The 17,861-nt window shown below is 33.6% G+C and overlaps 2 protein-coding genes across 2 annotated transcripts; one reads left to right on the top strand and one right to left on the bottom strand.

Moving 5' to 3' along the window:
- Window positions 1-347: 347 nt before the first annotated feature.
- LOC118048089 (protein STRICTOSIDINE SYNTHASE-LIKE 4) lies at window positions 348-6,957 on the top strand. Its single transcript, XM_035057629.2, has 6 exons — window positions 348-722; window positions 834-1,046; window positions 1,256-1,326; window positions 5,599-5,835; window positions 5,953-6,085; window positions 6,282-6,957. Exons 1-6 carry the CDS (start codon window positions 576-578, stop codon window positions 6,558-6,560), a joined length of 1,080 nt encoding a protein of 359 aa, XP_034913520.1. The 5' UTR covers window positions 348-575; the 3' UTR covers window positions 6,561-6,957.
- Window positions 6,805-11,387, bottom strand: LOC118048090 (proteasome subunit alpha type-6). The gene is made up of 9 exons (XM_035057630.2): window positions 11,193-11,387; window positions 10,991-11,085; window positions 10,748-10,829; window positions 10,376-10,472; window positions 9,856-9,914; window positions 9,590-9,672; window positions 8,050-8,145; window positions 7,499-7,558; window positions 6,805-7,147 (listed from the first exon to the last, which is right to left on the bottom strand). The coding sequence occupies exons 1-9, from the start codon at window positions 11,266-11,268 to the stop codon at window positions 7,055-7,057; spliced, it is 741 nt and encodes a 246-aa protein (XP_034913521.1). The 5' UTR covers window positions 11,269-11,387; the 3' UTR covers window positions 6,805-7,054.
- Window positions 11,388-17,861: the final 6,474 nt, after the last annotated feature.

The following is a 17,861-nucleotide window of genomic DNA, read 5'->3' as shown; positions in this document are numbered from 1 at the left end:
TTTCTAATTGATGAAATATGTAAGCAAAAGTTTAATTTTTATTTTATTCGAAATATTTTTATGTACAGATTCATTTGAAAATAGTTCAAAATACAATTTCTGCAGCAGGTGGCGGCCAGTAATTGACTAAACTGAAAAAAAGAAAGAATTTCTAGTTCCCACCAGTAGAAAAGAAATAATAAAAAGATAAGATGGTTTTCAATTTCTTGATATTGCTTTAGAACCTAATATTTGATTTGAAGAACAAGTATAATTTGGTGTTTGAGTCTACTGATTAGTATTTGAACGAAAGAAATCGATGAAAATACTGAATTTGCTACACCTTCATACGCATCCCTGAAGCAACACAGGCCAGGCCAGCATTTCAGTTTGAGTAGAAATAAATCAAATATATATCAGAGTTGCTTCCTGTAATGACCAAGTATTACATTTACTCATAATTTACCCTAATATATACAGGAGCCTGAGAGTTTTATATTACATAACATTATCTTATCTATATCAAGATTTTCCTCCCCAGTACCACATACCTCACTGAAACAGCCCTTCCAGACTGGTCTTGGATAGATAGGGCAATGATATCTTGTGTTTCAGCATGCTCAGGCTTTCTGCTAGCTTGTTTGCTTGCCTTTACACTTCAAATCTTCTACTTCTCACCTTTATCTCCGGACCTGCTTGAACTGCCTCCAGCTTCAGCTCTTCCCACAAACAAGCACTTACAGGCAAGCAGTTGAACATGATTCTTTCTTAACTTGCGATAATTTCAAGCATTCTACTAGTAGCGCACACACCGATTTCTTCTTTTTTTTTTTTTTTTTTTATTTTCCCTGTAGGAAGTGACTAAACTTGGAGAAGGATTTCTGGATGGCCCAGAGGATGTTGTCGTGGATACAGATGGTATCCTCTACACAGCTGTTAGAGATGGGTGGATCAAAAGAATGCATAAGAACGGATCCTGGGAGAATTGGAAGAAGATAGACAGTGATGGTTTACTTGGGATTGCAACTTCGAAGGAAGGTGGTCTTATTGTTTGTGATGCTGAAAAGGTAAGATAATTCCGAAACAAGCACTTTTAGTTGAAACTTGGTGATAGTAAGGAAGATGAGCAAAAACAAAACAAAAGAACCCCAGAAACCAGAATATGAAAATAAATTATGGTTGGCTAACAAAGCAACTTTAGGTTACTAGTTAGAAAAGTAGGGACAGCAACATCAGCTAGTTAGTCGCACTAATTAAGGAATTGATATGATTTCAGGGTTTGCTTAAGGTTAGTGATGATGGAGTGGTGGTTCTTGCAACACATATTAATGATGGATCCAAAATAAGGTAATATTTATAGAATTCAATTCCATGCTGCAGTACCCCTTCTTCCCCCCCCTTAAGAAACACATTTACCAGTTCTGCCAGTGAGTTTGTGGGGGGAAACCCTGCACTCCTTGACCATTTTGTAGGCCATAGAAAGACAAGGTGACTGGCAGGCCTTCAATTAAACATCAAAAAATAGAAAATTTTCTTGAAGGACTTGGTTAGTTTCGATACCACGATCACTGCGGAGAATCCTTTTATATAATGATTATTTTGTACAACCTCTGTGTCTAAAGTAATCTACACAATCAGTACCGAATATACAAGGAAAGCAGATAATTACAATAAAGTAGAATGAAGAAATGGTGGGATTTGCTGCTACTTGTCATGCTGATTTACAGCTACATTAACATCCCCCCGCAAGCGAATGGGTGGTTCAGTTACCATGAGCTTGTCGCATAGAGAGCAAAACCGAGAGGAGGAAAGACCTTTGGCGAAGAGGTCAGCTAACTGATCAATGATGGGAATGAAACAAATGGAAATATCTCGGTTTTGAACCTTCTCACGTATAAAATGAACATCCACTTCAACATTTTGGTGCGAGCATGAAACACTAGATTTGAAGCAAGAGAGGTAGCCCCAGATTATCGCAATGTATAATAGGAGGAAAAGATAATGAGATACGTAGATCTTTTATAACCATTCGAATCTAGTAAACTTCAGCGATGGTCATTGCAGGAGCGCGATATTCAGCCTTTGTACTTGATCTGGAAACAACAGATTGCGTCTTGGCACACCACGAGACCAAACAATTTCTAAGAAAGACTCCATAGTCGGTAGTATATCTGTGATCATCAGGTCGCCTGCCCAAACAGAGTTTGTATGACAAAGAGAAACATGTGTATAGTAAGTACATCCCATGATCTATAGTGCCCTTCAAGTAGTGTAGAAAATGTTCAGCGGTGGGAGAATGAAGATGTTGGCATAACTGATTCACAAGGTAGGCAATTTTTGGATGAGTAAGGGAGCAATATTGGAGAGCCCCTATAATTTGGCGATACTCAGTTATGTTTTCAAGAGGATCCCCTGAGGTGGAAGAAATTTTCTCACGTGCAACACATAGAACAGTTCAGGGCTTGGCTCCAAACATTTTAGCATGATGTAGTACATCAAGGATGTACTTACTTTGCCGAAGATGGAGACCGTATGAATCCCAAAACAGTTGGATGTCGAGAAAAAAAAAACTAGAAGACCCAAATCCTTCAATGCAAACTCTGTGTGAGGTTCATTAATTGAGGAAATAAAAGAATCACTAGAGCTCGTGATTAATATGTCATCAACATAAATTAAGATATAAATGAGAGCACCACCATGTTAATAAGCAAAAAGTGAGTGGTCCACCTGAGAGCGAGACCCTATAAAGTCAAGCTCCATAAGAGATTGAGATAAGCGTTTGAACCAAGCTCGAGGAGCTTGTTTGAGTACATAAAGAGCCTTGTTGAGTTTACACACATAATCAGGAAAATTAGGATCAACATAGCCACAAGGTTGTTCAATAAGGACTTCTTCATCAATGGTGCCATGAAGAAGGGTATTAGAAATATCCAATTGGCGTATAGGCCAACTAAAGTGAACGACAATGGCTAAGACAAGGCAAACCATGGCAGGTTTGATGACAGGGATGAATATTGTCTCTGAATAATCAATATCGTGGACTTGTTCAAAGCCTTTGGCAACCAACTTAGCCTTACAACGATTAAAGCTCCCATCCTCTTTTTGTTTCATTTTGTATACCCACTTAGTATCAATTATATGTTCGTCAAGAGGACAAGGACAAAGATCCCAGGTATTGTTTTGAAGCAACGCAGCATATTCCTGATCCATGATAGCTCTCCATTCTTCAGAAATTATGGCTTGAGAAAAGGTTTTTGGTTCATATAAAGAGATAGTGGTGGTAAAGGCAAGAGGTGTAGTTGGGAAAGGATTTTGGACGTAGAGAACCAGTTTGAGAACGGGTGATTATGTGTGTAGAATTTGTAGGAGGAATGGATGAATTTTTGTTGGGTAAGGAAACCTCAAGAAGGGTATTTTGTGTGTCAGGGATAGTATGATAGGAATTATGGGAATAACATGGTTAGGAATTAATGTAGGTTGAATTTTCGAAATTACACTCAGATGGAATGTCCATAGAGAAAGAAATAACTCAGAATTACACTCTACACTTATTTAGGTTATTTTTGTTTAGATGCACAGTATAGAGACCACCTTCACTCGGATCCTCTAGAATAATGGTTCCTGTTTTGTTGTCATTGACAAAATAAAGAGACTTTCATCAGGACAAAAAGAAACAATCATTTTCAATGCAAAATTGATTTATAGAAAGGGGATTTGTCGAGGCATTAGGGCAATGTAAAACACGGTTGAAGTTTAAATTTGTTTCTGGAGTGTTTAGAGAAAAGGAACTTGTGTTCTACTATTGTTTCAATGCCACCATAAGTCTCCTGAAGAGTCAGATTAGCCAAATCATTAGTACTATGCTGGTTGGCTCCACTATCAGCATACTAAGCGCCATCTTCATTAAGAGTATTGTTGTGGGCCACCATTTCAGCAAGCTGGGAAGGTGGGTACCTTCCATGATAACTATAATCTATTCTATGAAAACAGTCCAAAGCATTGTGATTAGTCTTACCACAAATATGGCATGGTGCTTGCATAGAAGAGGAAAAACTTTGCTGTGTGGGATTTTGTTGGAAAGAACTTTGATGAGAAGATCTACTGCATATATTTTGTTGTCGTACAAGGTTCTTCGATTTTGGATGCGAGTTCCTTTTGGGAAAATAGTTTTGATTAGGTGGAAGGTGGTTATTACGAGGCTTCTTTGGACCATTTTTAAAGTGGCCTCTTGTAGGTGCCATCATAGCAAAATTCTGTTGTTCCATGGTTTTGATTTTCAATAAGAATCTCAGAAGACAGGAGTTTTGATTGAAAATTCATCGAAGCTCATCATGTGTTCTACAAGTCAAAGGAACATGAGACAATTAAGGGATTAAAAGAAGGGTAGAGACCTTTTACAATATAGGAGATTAGATCCTCCTCTTCTCCAGGCTTCCCACTGGCTGTCGGATTGTCAGCACATATCTTGGAGGTGTTTAGAAACTCAGTACAACTCGTTCCTCTTTGGCGCAAACTCTGCAGTTTTTGTCTGAGAGTGCTAACCCGAGAACGCGCATGAGATGTGTATTTATTAGCCAAAGTTGTCCGTACTTGCCTTGCCGAGTTTGAGCCATACAGAGATGGTAAAACATGGTTAGCAAGTGTAGAATTGAGTAACCGAAGAACAAATTGATCCTTCTTGTTCCAGAGCAAGAAGGCAAGGTTAATTTCAATTGAAGACTCGCCCTGAGCGTCGGGCAGGAGCTTCTCTAGGCACGGTTCAAAACCATCCACGAAAGCCACGAGAACATGATTTCTTAGTGCAGGTAGACACTGAGAAATCCAATTCAAATAATTCTCACCATCCATTTTCACCCAGATAGGTCGATGCATTGAAAACAATTGGAGGTGGAAGAACTGAAGGATGCCATCTTGCTAGATACAGGATCAAGCGTGAGCAAAAGGCATTTTCTTGGAGGACTGGTTAATTTCGATACCAAGACCACTGCAGAGAATCCTTTTATATAATGATTATTTTGTACAATCTCTATGTCTAAAGGAATCTACACAATCAATACTGAATATACAAGAAAGGAAAACAGATAATTACAATAAAGTAGAATGAAGAACTAGTAGGATTAGCTACATTATTGTCATGTGATTTGCTGCTATTTGTCCTGCTCATTTACTGCTGCATTAACAAAAATATGATGATCATATAAGCACTTAAAACATTAAAACATGGGCAAGCATTGCTATTTCTTTAGATGGGGACTTGGACCTGCAGCAGCTTCCAAACCAAACAGGCACTCTTAACCTCAGCAATTATATTTATAGTATAGAGGAGTCATTGTTTTATCTCTTGGAACCGACAACTACGTATCTAATTCATGAGTTTTGGAAACTATATGAGATGACAATACGAGTTAATCTTGTTTGCTTTGTTTTCGACAAGATTTGAGTGATTCGTCCTTACATAACGCATAGCCCATCCCTGCAGCACTTGAGGAGTCTTAGCCCATAGCCATAGAGAGAAACAAATTTTGCTGGGTTTGGATCTGGAAAAGAAAATGTCGAGGGAAATATTCTTGTTATATTTTTTTCCAAGAAAATATGACATTGATTATATGATTCAATTAGGTTTGCAGACGAGGTCATTGAATCATCGGATGGAAGTCTTTATTTTACTGTTGCAAGCACCAAATTTGGATTCCACGACTGGTACTTGGACGTTCTGGAGGCAAAACCTCATGGGCAGTTGCTCAAGTATGATCCATCATTGAATGAGACATCGATTTTGCTTGATGGTTTGTGCTTCTCTAATGGTGTTGCTCTCTCAAGAGAGGAAGATTATCTGGTCTTCTGCGAAACTTGGAAGTAAGTAAACTCGTGGAGCACCATAACCTGTGTGCTTGTTTAAATTGTGCAATGCTCTGGATATCAAAGATATGCGCTTTTAGCATGTAAACCACCTGCATCTTTTTGTGGGCTCAGATACAGGTGCCTGAAATATTGGCTGAAGGGAACGGAAAAGGGGAAAACAGAGATCTTTATCGACAACCTTCCTGGTGGTCCTGATAACATCTATCTGGCTCCGGATGGCTCTTTCTGGATTGCTTTGCTACAGGTACTTCAAAAGATTTGGAATTCTGATGGGTTTATTTTCTTTTCTGTTTAGGAGAAGAAGGATCCACTATATGAATTGCCTATAATGAACTACTCAGCAAACGTCATGCAATTGATGTGCAGACTGCAAGCATCTGCTACTCTGTTTAACATGTCCCTATGAGAGACTTGATAAAAAAATAAATTTTCCACCACAGGTGGCGTCTAATGGGCTGGAGTTTGTGCACAGATCAAAGCTATCCAAACACTTGGTTGCATCCTTTCCAAAGCTAGTTAACCTAGCCAGTGGTGTCAAAAGGAAAGCAACGGTGGTAAACGTGGCTGCTGACGGCAAGATTAAGAGGAAGTTTGACGATCCTGATGGCAAAGTGATGTCTTTTGTGACAACAGCTTTCGAGATCGAGGATCACCTTTACTTGGGAAGCCTGAATACCAACTTCATTGGAAAGCTGCAATTGAATCCCACAAATTCTTGAACTTCAGACCATCAGACGAGGAAGAACAAGTATGGAGCATGGATTAAAAAAAGGCTCCTGAGATGAGTTATGACACTTTGCTGTTTAGACTAGAGCCCAGATTACTTTGAATAACTAATGGAGATATTCTTCCTACAAGAAAACATCAACTGCATAGGTGTTCACCTATCATCTGCTGGCAAAATTCTCATTCATCCGATAACATCCAGTACACCGAGCAATCCAGACTTCTAATAAACCCTAATGAAGACATCTAGCTCATCATCATTTCTTGGAAAACCAACAGACAGAAAGATAACTGCAGAAAAGGCAATAATTGTAACATGATTTGGCAGTTTAACAAGTATTAGGGGTGGCCGGGAATATAATCCAAACAAATTATCTTGCTTCTTTTTTTTTTCCTCCTGTCAAACTACATGATTAATCAAGCAAGTTTTGATGAATTCAAATGATTGCACATCCTTTCCCCAACTGGCTCAGGTTATCCCACAAAATCAGTCACGTTCACTTATGGCAGTTAAATGTTCATCAATTTCCTCAGTGGACAGCACTCTAAAAACACAATTGTCTGTTCTCACAACCCCCACCTGCAAAAATTGAACACTACCTGTTAGAAACCATTTTAGTTGTATGAAGTAAATTCGATTAAAAAGCACTTTCATGTCCATACTGTAATGGTCTGCAAATTTAGCAGACAGTAAATAAAGGGGCATCTCATAAGCAAGTGAAAAAAAGAAGGAAAGAACATGCACCAAGATTCCGAATTCTATTGGCTACCTTAACAGAAGTCATATCGGAGGTGACAAATTACACCAAAGCTTATTTTCTTGAACCTCTGCCTTTACAGTATATTAATATTATCCTTTTGTTTTCAGTCATTTTAATACTACCAGTCTAGTATCACCAACTGTTGAATGTAATAAAGGGAGTCATCAAACCTCTATCTCAGTAGCTTTAAAATCCTCTTGAAGAACAGATTGAAGAGCAGAAATAGCAGTCTGCACAATACAAGCAAGATGCTGTTTTAGGACAATCAAATGTAGAATGTTTGGAATAAACATAAAACAGAAATAATCTAAAACAGCTTCACACAGATTTGTCTAATAATCCAACAAAAACCAACAATATTTATCCTCTTGAGTTATTTTCCACTACTATAGACAGAATCCTCTCATAGCCCTGGAAAACAAATAATCCAAACAAAAATCATTTGAACTCCTGTAAAGTCATGCCCTTGAAATTCTTTAACACCATGAGGACAAATAAAAAGTATTGGCTATTGCATATTATATGGCCCAAAAATTCTATGCAGATTGAGCTACCTCCCAACCCAGAACAGGAAAATAAGAGAACTTAAATAGTTGATAAGCAGAGAGCATATTTCTCTTCTGCAAATAATAGTAGATAGCCAATAAAAGGTTTTTTTTTTTTTTTTTTTTTAAAAAAAAGAGTCCTTCAGCATGTCCTTGGCAGGAATAGGCACATGTACCTGCACAGTTTCCTCATATGAGAGAGCTGGGTCATTTTTCATTTTCTTTTCCAGGAAATTGATAGCCTCTTGTTCTTTCAATCCAGCACTTGTAGCCTGCAACATGAGCATAAAATTATGTTCCTTGGGCAAAATGCTTCCTTAGAATTGTGTGTGAAGCAAAGTTAAAATAAATCATCAACACAGAGATCGATAAATTTTCCCTTACTTAAAAAGAAATCCCCGTACACTATTTAGTGAATATACTATAGGAACAGGTAGATATCTACCTGACCATTAGCTGCAAGATCTAGCAAGCATACCTAGAAGGCAAATTAAGTGACAAACAAATATTTGCAGCAGACTGGATTGCAAGGAGTGTTCCTGCAGCCCATATGTGTACTTCATTTGTAGGTTTAAAACTACAACCATAAAATGATTAGTTGAATTCTTAATTCACATTTCCTCTTCTACCCTTCTTTGAAGCAATTGGAATTGTTGCATCTTTTTTACTCGAAAGAACTTCACATAATGAAATTCAACTCAAGCTTGTCCCTAGTTCTCTACACTAGTACTTTTCTTGTTTGCCAGCATCTTTTACTAAATTTAACATCAATTCAATGTTCTAAGACCAGGATGAACTAGTACTTTTCTTTGTTTGCCAGTACATTTCCCAAATTTTAACAACTATTCAATTTTCTTAGACCTATGATAAACTAACTGTAACCTTTGACAATACAAAACTTATATCCTGGGAAAATTTTCTATCAAAAAACTTGTTGACATGAGATGAATGTTGGTCAATGAAAGGCCAATAGCAGCTACATAAGTATGATTTAGCTCCCAAATGCTACCCAAAATCACCAAGAAGTAATATGCAAAGGATCATCTACATGGAAATTTGCATGTTCATTAATTGGTGAGGTTGATCCACAACCTGTTTTATAACAGGACAAGCAGAGAATAATACACTGTTGTAAATCCATAGAGATAATATTATTAAGTACTCTATTTATGTGGTTATTGCAGATGAGGGGGGGGGGGAACTCGGCAGGTGTTTGTAAAGGAAAAATCAGTAGCAACAAATTAAGAGGAGGGCATGTCAGGAATTGAAACTTGAGAACTTAACAAGGCAATCTAGACATGTGATTTTAAACCTTTGAGAGGAGGGCACATACAGGCAGCAGCAGTTTCCTGCTGACAGGACCGGAGCAAAATTCTGTTCTTTAACTGACCTAGCTAAACAATAAATAACAAAATGTTGCCAGATTTAAGGGACTGCTAGAAGAACACAGGAGATCACCAAAAAAAGGCAATAGCCACTGTCACTGTCATGTGAATTCAAAAGCACACTCCTTAAATTATCAGATGTTATTCAACCCGAGGATAAAGCTCAAGTATTTCCTGAAAGAATGATATACCTCAGTTTCATCTTAGTTCTTTTGCTTATATGAAATGGGAACCACAGGTGTACTCACTAAGCAATGGCGAAACAACATCCTTAGCATAAAGCATTGAAAATGTAATGCATTTTCGTGAAAAGAACAAGTTTGTGAAATACCTTGTGACCAAAATAATGGCCAGCTGGATCACACTTGTAAAGTTGAGGCCCATTCTCTTCATCAATACCCAAAACCATAGCAACTTCATAGAAAAGTCACATTAAAGGTGTCAAGATAAATGAATACAAGAATAAGACCAACAGCAGCAATTAGAAGGTGTAAATGTCCACTACAAACACTCAGATACACCTTAAGAAAATGCACTGCATTTAAATGGAATAATTTTAAGAACTACAACAGAACAAAATAAGAAAAGAACCCATACCAACTCCAAGAGGTCTCATGTATGCATGCTGAGTATAAACTTGTGATTTGTCCGCAATCCTATATATGTAACAAAAATATCATTGCATGTTCACAAGAAATTATCAGTTGCAGTAAAGCGAGGAATACAATCCATGCAATTATTGATAAAAAATTCAGAGTTCAAGATTACAAGGATGGAAAAGAAGTATGAATAGAGAAGATAGCATCAGTTAATTCGTAGAACGGGTTGATTTGCATCTGACCATCTTCCCTCAAAGATATTGGAGAATGGGCATGGATTTAAGAAAAGTGAAAACAGTGTGATGGAAGGCAATTAAAATTCAATTTTTACAAATAACAGCATGAACAGTTTAAAAGCAAGCTTGACTTGCAATCTTAAAAGGAGCTGTTTTGAACAACACTAGTAACAATCCAAACAAAAAAGGATGCATCCCACATATGGAACACATTTTGGCATTAAACATAATCAAATAGCTGAATTTTCAACAACCACAATATGATCAATGAAAATCACATACCATCTAGCTAATGCATCCACAGGCATTTCATATCCATATCTGAACCTAAACTCGGCCGCTTCGTTCCTTGCTTGTTGTACTAAATTCCTTGCATCAGCTAAAAATTGGACACAAAAATACCATCATCAGCGGTGTTACTGGAAAACAATTTCAAGACTGAATGAGAGTATCAAGTTCCAAGCTTGGTACATGAAGGCACCAAACAATAATAGCAATAATCAGTTATCCAAATCAAATTCATAGATAAACGGCTCTATTGTGCTTACTTCAAATTTTGAGAGACATAAGAGGGAAAAAAAAGAACACCATAAATAACTCTAATTGCATTATAACAGAAAGAATTAAAAAAGTGTCAATTAATTCAAAGCAAACCTGTCATGCCGGTGGCAAGTAGTCCAAGGTACTTGGTAATAGGGAAAAGGTGAGTAACACTAGATTGATCCAAAAGCTTGTCCTGCTCATTCATTATCACCAAAAACACAATTATTTACCTCACGCAATATACCAAACACGAAATGGGAAACAAAACCCTAGATCAAGAAGGCAATTAATCATAATAAATTAAGGGAAAATTAATGCAATGCAGTAAAATAAACAAAAAAACAAGTCACTCACCGGAACCTTCTTTTGAGTGACGACACAGACAGAATCCTTGCCGCGAACTCCAATGGAAGTTGTCGCAGCTGCCTTCACTGCCTTGAACGCATACTCTGTACCCACAATCTCGGTTAAATTAATTTAAAAATACTTTCCGGTGGGAGAATTTTTTTTTTTTTTGAATGAGAAAGAGAGAGGAGAGTAAAATTACAGTGCATACCAACTTGAAAGAGGCGACCTTCAGGGGAGAATATGGTGATATGGCGATCGTATCCGCCTCCACTTCCTCTGCTCATTATTTTTGAGATTTTTCGTATAGAGAAGAGATCAGGTGTTCAGAGTTTCGATGACCAACAAAACAGTTTTTTTTTTTTTTTTTTTTTTCCTATTTTATGAATGAGTGACTCGCTGAACAAGAAACCCTTTTCTCTTTTCTTTTCTTTTTTCTCACAATTTTATTTCTAGGGCTAACGTCAGACTAGTTCTCATTCTATTATTCATTTCTCAATTAGATCCCAAACCTATAGTTTTTGTTCATTCGGAATTATATACAATTCTCAATTAGGTTCTTTACTATAAATTATTGTATAGCACATTTTTGACGAAAAAAAAAAAAAAACAAAGAAAAAACTCTTTATGATTATGAGAGGATTTGTGCATAGGTTCCAGAGACAATTGAGGATCATTTGATAATTGACTATTTATATTTATATTTTATTTTATTACACTAAAAGCATGGTTTTATTTTTTAAGATATTCCAACGTCTTATTTGCCTATTTTTATTCTTTGCAATGTGAAAATTCAAGGGGTTTTTCAGTATTGTTTTTATTTTTATTTTTATTTTTATTTTTGTTTCTTAAAAATAAGATATGAAAAATTGGTTTTTTTTTTTGAAGAAAAATATGATTGGCAATAAGTTTTTTTTTTTTTTTTTAAAAAAAAAAAAAAATTTTCAAAATTAATTTCTAAACTTTTAGTGTATATTTTGGGAGTTATGTTAGTTTTAAGAGTTAGAAAATGGGTGATAAAAGGTTCGAACAAGAACATGGGTTGAGGCGCTTAAGAATTATCCAGGACCAGGTCATCTTTTAGGGGTTCAGGCTATTTGAACCTACTAGGTTCAAATAGAGATAAGGTTTGAGATGCTCGAGGTTTTGGTTAAAACAAGGTTAAAAGCCTATAGGGATTTGATAAGAACCATGCCTAAGACTTAGATGGTCGAACTAGGATTAGAACTTGAGGACTTGAGATTTAGGTTGGGATCAAGTATGGGGCATTTGAGATTTAGGCTAGGGTAAGCCCTTTTGGTTAGGATTTGGACACGATCTAGGTTGCCTAATATTAGCCCAAAAGTAAGTGTAGGGCGTAGGGTCTGGCTAAGATCGAGACATCTATTGTATGAGCCAAGACCTTGTCTGAGAGGTTTAGGATTCAAGGAGAGATCAGGTCTAAGAAACTGGGTTTGAGTTAGGACCAAGTCTGATGCACCTTAGGTTTAAGTTTATAAGACTTGAAGTTTGGACCAAAACTATGATAAAAGTGCTCAAAGTATGGGTCATGATAAAGTTTGGATTTGGACTATGTTTAAGGAGCCCAAGGTTCAGATCAAGATCAAATTTGAGCGATTTAAGGCTCCTCATGTATAAGCTAAGACCCAGAATTGGGGTTTCCAACCGAGATCAAGTCTAGGGCAACTCGAATTTGAGTTAGAATTAATTTTGAAGTTCATATCAAAAAGAGGTCCTACGACACTCGAGTCTTGGAATGGGATTATTGACAAGGTATAGACCATGATCTAATCTAAGACACTCGAGTTTTTAGGTCAAGATTAGGTTGGGGCTTAAACCTAAACTGGGTATAGGATGCCTACGATTCACTTTGAGACTAGGATCAAAGTGTTTAGAGTTTAGACTAAAATAAGCTTTTATGCATTGATTTTGGTCTAGGACTAAGGAGTCTCTTTTTAAAATAGAACTGGATTTATAGCGTTGAGAGTCGGGTCGGAATTAGGTTCTAGACACCCTAAGGTTTGAATTGAGATTGAGGTGGGGTTGAAACTTGAATTGGATCTAAGGTACATTTGTTTCGAGTCTGGAGAGATTAAGGGTTAGTATCTATAACTTAAGTATCCAATTAAAATATGTATTTTTTTAAAAACAAAATATAAGCCAAACAAGTTTTAAATTTTTAAAATCAATAAAAACACTTAAAACAAAAAAATAAACAACTAAAACAAAAAACAAAAATTATACTAAATGACCTTTATTTATAACTTTTCAAACTGCATTTAATTTTGTTTTTCAATATTGATAAGAGATTTCATTCAATATTATAATAAAATTATAAAGATTAAAAGTATATCTACATAGAAAAATACATTTTCAATGGATGTAACAAAGTATGATGAACAAAAATAACTTTTACAAATGATAAATTATTTGCATGTATATAAAAAAATTGAATAGATGTTAAATTTAATGGTAGCTACATCACTTTATTGCTTCCTAAATTTTAAGATAAAAAAAAAGTAACTAACAAAACTTCCATATCATCTAATTTCAAACATGTATTAATTATAACATATGAATATCTAAAGTCATATCATCAAATCTTATGGCTTATTGTGAATATGAATTGTATAATTACAAGAAACTCCTTAACAAATTCTATATCTTTCCTTGACAAATCTTTCAACCAATCACTAAATTGGTTATGTGAATATGATTACATAATTGATAAAATGATATCATTAATGGGTAAAGAGATTTCTAACAACCATAATTAAAATAAAAGATGACATCCTTTGTAAGTCATTAATTATGAAAAAAAAAAAAAAAACAAAAGAGTGCTTACAAATAGAATTGACTTAGATAAAAATAAAATATGAATGAAAAAGATATTTAAATTAAAAAAAAACTAAAAAATTATTATAGAAACCATGACAATAAACAAGTTTAATCCTTGAAAGTTGCTTCTTTAGTGGGTTCTTGAAGAAAACCTTTTTGAAATTTTAAGATATATGAATAAATTCATTAGAAAGGAAAGAAAAATTTATAATGAAAAAAAAAAACAAAAGAAAATGATAAGAATAGAAAAGATACAAATGCCTTGATGAACAAGAAAAAAAAACTCCTAATAAAAGGAAATTAAAAAATTCCTAACATAAAAATATTGAAAAGAGTTTTTTTTTTTGTGCTTTTATATGAAACTCCCGGTAAGAAGAGAAAATAATATTGGAAAAAAATATTGTATTGCTTTGTATATAAAGAAGATTCATTTTAAATTGTATATATTTGAAAATACATAACTTAGTAAAAATTAATTAAAAATTAATGAATTAGCATAATAATTATTAAAAATTTAAGAATGTAAATAAACAAGAACATATTTTTCATTGAAACAGTTGTTCAATTACAATCTCTTCGTTTTCTTTTTCTTGGTTTTATATTATAAAATTTTTTAGGGGGGGAAATTACATTGAGCTTCTTATAATTTAATTGTTTTTTTCCTTTTACCTTTATATTTTGAAAAAAATTACTTTATATCCTAAACTTAAATAACTTTATAACACTTTATATCCTACTAAAAACTACAAAATTCATTAAAAATGAGTATCAGAATTTATACAAAATTACAATTATAATTCATTTAATGAGCAAAGAGCCCTTAACAATATTGATATTATAACTTTGCCGTTTGAAACTAAAAAAACCCTAGCTACCATTGGTTAACTTCTTGTTCTTCTTCCTCTTCCTTTTCTTTTTCAGTTTTCAATCTCCAATAATGGATGAGTATTATCAAACATATGATGAGCATTATCAACATTTCTCTATACACCCACCATCCTATTCTTATTTATTCATCAACACATTTATGAAGAAAAAAATAAAATAAGATAGTCTTTAACACTAAATAAGATACTTCTAATTATTCTTTCGAGAATTTATCCAAGAATTCAAGATGATTTTTATTTTCCATATCTTCTTTAAAGTGTCCAACTCATTTACGGCACACTTAATTAGAACTACCAACTAAGTAGTCCATTTCTTTACATATAAATACAAAGAACTTGTAATTTCCCTTGTATTAAAAAACAAACAAATCTTTAATTGTTTAAACTGTCAAATTTCATTTTGATTCACTAGTGATATTGCCAACCCAATTCTTCTTTCACAAGCAATTCTCCCAACATAATGAATATAATCCTACATCGTTGATATGATTCAAGAAAAGGTTGAACAAGAAAATTAAAATTTTAGCGTAATTATGCTTAGTATTTAGTTTTACACTATTGAACATAACTTTTAATCTGAATGTTAAATTGGGCTGAAATTTTACTAGGAGTCTCTATATATATTTTTCTACATCGAGTTAAAATGTTAGGTCAATCGAAGTTCATAAAAGTCTTGTAATATAGGTTAGTAAATGCAATATAGATTTGTTATTTATTACCTTTTGACTTGTAGATTTCCCATTTGAAGATGATTCTTTTCCTCATATTATAAAGATATTCAACACCTTATTTTTAGGATTTTCTCGAGTTAAAAAATGATCTTTAATGGGTAGCAACATAATTTCAAGTGTGTCAAGAATTATTTAATGTTCTAAAATCCTTTTCTTATAAGGATTTTTATTTATTTATCATAGTTATAAAGGAAATGAGGATTCAAGTATTTAATGACATATTACTTTTGGGCTAAATTATTTTTTTGAATTAATATGAATTATTTTAAGGTTTTATTTGTTGTTTTATTTTATTATTTGGATAATTTACATTCAGTTTAAGGTTTATATTTTAGTTTGGGTTTGTTTTGTTTTAAAATCAATGTTTTAGGGTTGTTTTAAGCATTAAACTTGTGTTAGATGATTATTAGCTAGGGTTTATTGGTTTGTAACCCAATAAGGGTCCCTTAGGGTTATTTAGGAGGATTATTTATTGTGTTTCTTTGCTGTAAAATTTAGCAGCCATAATATTTTTAATAAACTTGTGTTTTGCATAATGCAACACTTTTCTTTTTATTGGGATAAATATCAACAACCAACTTATCAAGGTATAAATATCTTATGATGTCTTCACATACTTCATATTCTTGTTTTGCTGTAAACAACGAGTCGAAGTTCTTTTCCAATATCTTTGGTTTTTAGGTACATAGTTATCTTTAGATCCAGGTTTATATCCAAACCTGAATTTTGCTTTCTTGGGTTGTTTATCTACTTCATTATGGGTCTCAAGATTGCTATCCCAAAGGTTCATATCAAGCTCACATACAATCAAAAGAGAAAAAGTTAAAACAAACAAAATACTCTCATACAACAAAACAAGTTCCTTGTCATCTAAGAGAATAACAATATTCGACATATAGTGTAATTTCCAAGTTCATACTTATAATTATAAGTTAGGAGTTGCAAGAATGTTGGATGAAGAAATGAGAATGCATGATAAAATACCAGGATAAGGAAAGGAGAAACAAATAATCATAGTTGAAAACTCTACAAGAGGGAGAAAAATAAGCATGTGTAGACTTGAGACCTAAGGCATCACCTCTCCTTCAGAAGTAAATTTTCATGTAAACAAATAAATCTTTAAGAAGGACAAACTCAATTTTAAAGTTATAGAAATTAATCAAGGTTTTTTAGAAAAAAAAAACTTGTAATTTTTCCCTATATTCAAACCAGTAATCAACCATCAAAAGTGTCTCTGACATCTCACCTTGGATATAATTAATCCATCAAAAGTAGGGTGGAACTTACAAAATTTTATTTGCATAAAAAAAGAAAGAAAAGAGACTCTTAAGGGGAAATAAATCATACGAAAAGAGAATCCAAATTTGTGTACATTGGATTGACATGTACTTTGTATGATTGTGTTGTATTATATAAGAGTGTAGATTTATCTTTTTATCTTGTTTTAAATTTTTAGTTTATCAAATATGTAAAGTGTAATTTCTAAAAACATGACGGGAAAATAAAAATACAATCAAACTATCAAAGATTGGATGTAATTTTCCCTTTTTTTTTTTTAACTTTATGCATATAGATCTAAATCATATGTTTAGATATACTGGGTCATACTTTGACTATCTCTTCTTCTAATTCATCATGATTTTTCTTATTTTTAATAAAGTTTGATGATATTTTTAGCGAGATGAAAGATATTGATTAACAAATTTAGATCTTCTATTAACAAGGCCTATAAGTGTGGCCAGTTCTCTCATTGATTCATGATGACTCAACTTATCTAAATGTGTAAGATGTAATTAGTTTTTATATAGTGGAAACTGATATATGAGAATTTTAAAAGATTTTCTTTGTTGCCCAAATTGTTGTAAGAACTAGTTATTACTTAAAAAACTATTTTACATTATTAATGTTACCGATTATGTTTCCAAACAACAAGTTATAATTTTATTGAGTATAATATGAAAAATAGATTTATTTGTTCTTTATTTAGCATAGTAAAATTATTGTATTCTGTTCTAAAAAAGAAAAAGAGAAAGATAAATGGTATTCAATAAATAAATAAATAGCTAATTTCACTAATTATTATTATTATTTGTAATTCTAAGATTTTTTTTTAAGGATAAAAAGATTATAATTGAGTATCCTCTCTCTCTCTCTCTCTCTAATCAACAAATAATCCAAGGCTAACTAAGTTAAGTTTATGGATGAAATTTTAGGGTTTAGATCTCAAATTTTAAATTTGGATCTAGTTTATAAACATAGTCATAAATCTATGTTTTACACCAAACCCCATACCTATTTCTACAATCCTATTTAGATAACTTATCTTTTTTAAGGAATTTGATAAGGAAGAAATTGATGAAGGTTGTAGGGTTTTATCAATTAAACCTACTTGTTTTACAAACCTTTTCTCATTTTATTGAGTTT

This window comes from Populus alba, chromosome 6, assembly GCF_005239225.2.
Source record: "Populus alba chromosome 6, ASM523922v2, whole genome shotgun sequence".
NCBI lineage: Eukaryota > Viridiplantae > Streptophyta > Magnoliopsida > Malpighiales > Salicaceae > Populus > Populus alba.
The sequence above is the reverse complement of the archived record's forward strand: the minus strand, read 5'-3'. Positions and strand labels throughout refer to the sequence as shown.

What these genes read in the sequence shown, in the direction of transcription:
- LOC118048089 (XM_035057629.2), top strand. Translation starts at nt 576, where the DNA reads ATGATATCTTGTGTTTCAGCATGCTCAGGCTTTCTGCTAGCTTGTTTG. An exon ending in CCACAAACAAGCACTTACAG is followed by an intron (nt 723 to 833) that starts GCAAGCAGTTGA and finishes TTTTCCCTGTAG; the next exon opens with GAAGTGACTAAACTTGGAGA. An exon ending in AATGATGGATCCAAAATAAG is followed by an intron (nt 1,327 to 5,598) that starts GTAATATTTATA and finishes TGATTCAATTAG; the next exon opens with GTTTGCAGACGAGGTCATTG.
- LOC118048090 (XM_035057630.2), bottom strand. Translation starts at nt 11,268, where the DNA reads ATGAGCAGAGGAAGTGGAGGCGGATACGATCGCCATATCACCATATTC. An exon ending in CATGAGACCTCTTGGAGTTG is followed by an intron (nt 9,673 to 9,855) that starts GTATGGGTTCTT and finishes TTTTCTATGAAG; the next exon opens with TTGCTATGGTTTTGGGTATT. An exon ending in TTAAAGCTACTGAGATAGAG is followed by an intron (nt 7,148 to 7,498) that starts GTTTGATGACTC and finishes CAATTTTTGCAG; the next exon opens with GTGGGGGTTGTGAGAACAGA.